Source organism: Nelumbo nucifera, chromosome 2, assembly GCF_055504915.1.
Source record: "Nelumbo nucifera cultivar China Antique chromosome 2, China Antique-T2T, whole genome shotgun sequence".
Lineage (NCBI taxonomy): Eukaryota > Viridiplantae > Streptophyta > Magnoliopsida > Proteales > Nelumbonaceae > Nelumbo > Nelumbo nucifera.
The window spans coordinates 101,753,195-101,756,774 of NC_142650.1; the positions used below are offsets into that span (position 1 = coordinate 101,753,195).

At 34.4% G+C, this 3,580-nt stretch overlaps 1 protein-coding gene across 1 annotated transcript; it reads left to right on the forward strand.

The window, feature by feature from the left end:
* The first annotated feature begins 423 nt into the window (after positions 1 to 423).
* On the forward strand, positions 424 to 2,703 carry LOC104611137 (flavonoid 3',5'-methyltransferase-like). Its single transcript, XM_010278068.3, has 5 exons — positions 424 to 581; positions 922 to 1,007; positions 1,128 to 1,272; positions 1,560 to 1,691; positions 2,305 to 2,703. The coding sequence occupies exons 1-5, from the start codon at positions 528 to 530 to the stop codon at positions 2,590 to 2,592; spliced, it is 705 nt and encodes a 234-aa protein (XP_010276370.1). The 5' UTR covers positions 424 to 527; the 3' UTR covers positions 2,593 to 2,703.
* The last annotated feature ends 877 nt before the right edge of the window (positions 2,704 to 3,580 follow it).

The following is a 3,580-nucleotide window of genomic DNA, read 5'->3' on the forward strand; positions in this document are numbered from 1 at the left end:
AAAAAATCAATTTTTTATTTTATTTTTCTTTCATATATTGATGAAGGTCAATTTAAATTAGACGACCAGAATTTAGGCCTTACTTACACTGTGTCAGGTTTGGGCTTCGAGTCAGACCTACCTCACAGCATTTTGCAGTTACAATCATATATTTTTTATTCATGGAAAAATATTTATAATGCACGGCTGCAAAGAAGATTGTGTGAAAAGAAAATCCGAATTCAGATATCCACACAACAACCCCATGTGTCAAATAAAACAATTTAATGAAATATAAAACTTATTGGAATAGTCAATAGACTCCACTTCCAGAACAAAATAAATTAATTACATTTCAAGCAAATGACTACTGGTCGGTCTCCTACTCGGAAAAAGGGGAAAAAATTTAATTCAATATAAAAATAAGAGATCGGACATTATAGAAATTGCCTATAAAAATATAGCTGGAGTTCTAATTCATCATTCTACTTCCTAGCCTCTTCGTCTTGCTTTGCATTTCAACATTTCTCTCCGGAGGATATTCAGCCATGGGGTATAACGATTTGCCAACTAGCATCCTGCAAAGTGAAGCTCTCACCAAGGTTTGTTCTTTTGCCATTCAAATCTACACTGAGATCCAATCAATAAAGCTAGTAACAATCAGATGTTTGGATTCATTTCGATTTCAACAGTTTGATCGGGCGGAATTGGAAGCCATTCCCATTCCTGGTAGAATGATACCTCTATTTGAGAGAATAGTCATTCCCTCCCCCTTTCTTAAAAATGGGAATTCATTCCAGCTGATTCCGATTCCCGTCTGAATCAAATAGATAAAAGGAATACATTATTCTGATTCCAATTCCGGTTATGAACCAAGCAGACCCTTAAAAATTGATTTTTGAATAAATCAAACATTAATGCTGATATAATTTCATGTCACAGTATATCTTAGAAACAAGTGTTTATCCAAGGGAGCATGAGCAACTTAAGGAAATTAGAGAGGCCACCGTTGAGAAATATGGCTCGGTGTAAGTTCATTCCTTGTTTTTCTTCCTTTCTTTCTTTGATAGGGGGTTGCTTTGAATTCAAAGGAGGTAATTAGTTTAGGTGGTTTTAATCTTCAACTGTTTATTGGATACATGATATAGGAGCATAATGAGCTTGGCGCCAGATGAAGCACAGTTCCTATCAATGCTCTTAAAGGTTATGAATGCCAAGAAGACGTTAGAGATCGGAGTGTTTACTGGCTATTCTCTTCTCACCACTGCTCTTGCACTGCCAGAACACGCCAAGGTTGGTAACTTTCAAGTCTAATCCTATACCCCCAATACTATTTTGTTTTTGGTTGGCAGATGGGAGATCACATCTAAGGCTGTGATTGGGCCCAATCCAAATCCCATTGGATTGGAGTTTTGGATAAATCGGGATACATCAACCTCATATTTTTCAATAAATGATAACATACAAATATAAATATAGAAGATGTTAATGATATAGATTTATGGTTATTAGGTGTTTAAAGTTTTCATTATTTGCTTGATTAACACTAATGATAATATACTTATGCTAAATCTCTGCAGATAACAGCAATTGATATCAATAAAGAAGCCTTCGAGGTAGGATTGCCATTTATCCGCAAGGCTGGCATGGAGTACAAGATCAATTTTATCGAGTCTGATGCCATGTCGGTAATAAAGGAAATGTTGAGCAATGTGAGTTCATAGTTTCTTATACATCGTACATAAGAAAGCAATTACATTTTTTTCTTCATTACTCTTTATATTTCCCTATTCCATGGTTCACTTTATGGTATGGTAGGTAGGGGTGCTTCTTGGTTAGGTTTACCAAGGTTCAAATTTTAACACGATCGGGCGTATCGTAGCAATTTTTTAAAAGATCCATATATTTTAAACATTGGGCCTTACCTAAACCCAGGGTTTAAGGTCAAATTAGAAACCTTAGGGTTAGAGGTTGAAAAATATGAACTTGGTCCAAAATCAAAGTTGCACAAATGGGCCTTAATCATTCTAAAGATTTCGTGGTTAGTAGGAGTGCAACTTGGGTTAGCCCAAGTTAACAGATTTACACTACTTCAGGCCCGGTCCTTTGAGCCTGGCCCATTTAAATTTTGATAACTCAATCCAGACTCGCCCAAAGTGCACCTCTAGTGGTTGGACTGTAGAGTAAGTATTTTGGAGGCCCAATGGGCCATAAACATTTGTAAGGCCCCAAATCAAAGTTGGGATCTCTTATAAATCATGTGAATAGAAAAAACCTAGGTAACCTGTAACCATTAGATTGAAGGAGCTGTACTATCTCATGCAGGGTGAAGAGGGTTTTGATTTTGTGTTCGTGGACGCTGACAAGGAAAACTACATCAAATATCACGAAATACTGATACAATTGGTGAAGGTAGGAGGAATTATTGCATACGACAACACCCTGTGGTTTGGCTCAGTTGCATTTGCAGAAGGTGATGAGATGTCAGAAGTTTTGAGAACGCACAGGGAGTCCATGTTGAAGTTAAACAGCCATTTGGTTTCTGATCCTCGAATTGAACTATCCCATCTTTCTATTGGTGACGGCCTTACATTATGCAGGCGTTTGTATTAATCAGTGCAAGATGGAGAGAGAGAGATGAGTTAGATTTCTTTCTCGGTGTCATGGAACTGAAGCTAAGGCGTTTAGCAGCAATGATAAAATAAAGATTTATTTTTTATGAAATCCATTACATAAGTTTTGAGGCAAAAGGATATTTCATTGGTTGTTTCACAAATGGCATAAAATAAAAAAATAAAATAAAAATTCAAAAAAAAAAAATTTCTATACTTTTTTCTTTTAATATATATACTAGCGAGGACTCATGCGATGCATGGGATTTATTAAGCGAAAGTTAAATAATAGAAACGGTCATTTACTAAAATACATCTTATAATTTCATGGATTTACTAAAATCTACCATATAGTTAGCATTTTACTACACCACTTATAATTTGCAATGGATTTAATCAAACTTTCATTAGTTGATAGTGGAAAATGATAGTGTTGACCCTATAGTTCATTTAAATAAATTTAATCAAAAGAAAATAAAAATGAAAATACAATTTTTGCCCTTAATAAGACATAGGCAACCACTCTATTGACTATATTTGGTCAATTTTGTTTTTTGTACAAAACAGTGTTAAGAATATTTTTGGAATAAAAAATTATGGGCCTAATGGCAAAACAAACACTCCTTAATGAAAGGTTGATTAAGTAAATAAGTTGTAAAATATATGAGATGTTTTAGTAAAATGAAAACTATAAAGTAGGTTTAAGTAAATATGTAAAACTATAAGGTGTGTTCTAATAAATGACCCTAAGGTTGCATTTGGAATCAGTGTAAAATGTCATTAGTGTAAAAATAATACACTGATGACGTTTTACACTGAACTAGAAAGTGACCATTGCTTTTTTGAAAATAGTGATGCATGGAAGAGTGTGAAGTTTTACATCAATAAAATCAATGTAGTTTTTACATTGATTATCGATGTAAGACTTTAGAGGCGATGAGGTTTTACATCTATTGTCATCGTAAAACTATACTCCATCCAAACACATG

Excerpts from the sequence above, each read along its gene's own strand:
- LOC104611137 (XM_010278068.3), top strand. The coding sequence starts at position 528 with ATGGGGTATAACGATTTGCCAACTAGCATCCTGCAAAGTGAAGCTCTC. Across the intron at positions 1,008-1,127 it reads GTTGAGAAATATGGCTCGGT|GAGCATAATGAGCTTGGCGC; the intron begins GTAAGTTCATTC and ends TACATGATATAG. Across the intron at positions 1,273-1,559 it reads CACTGCCAGAACACGCCAAG|ATAACAGCAATTGATATCAA; the intron begins GTTGGTAACTTT and ends AAATCTCTGCAG.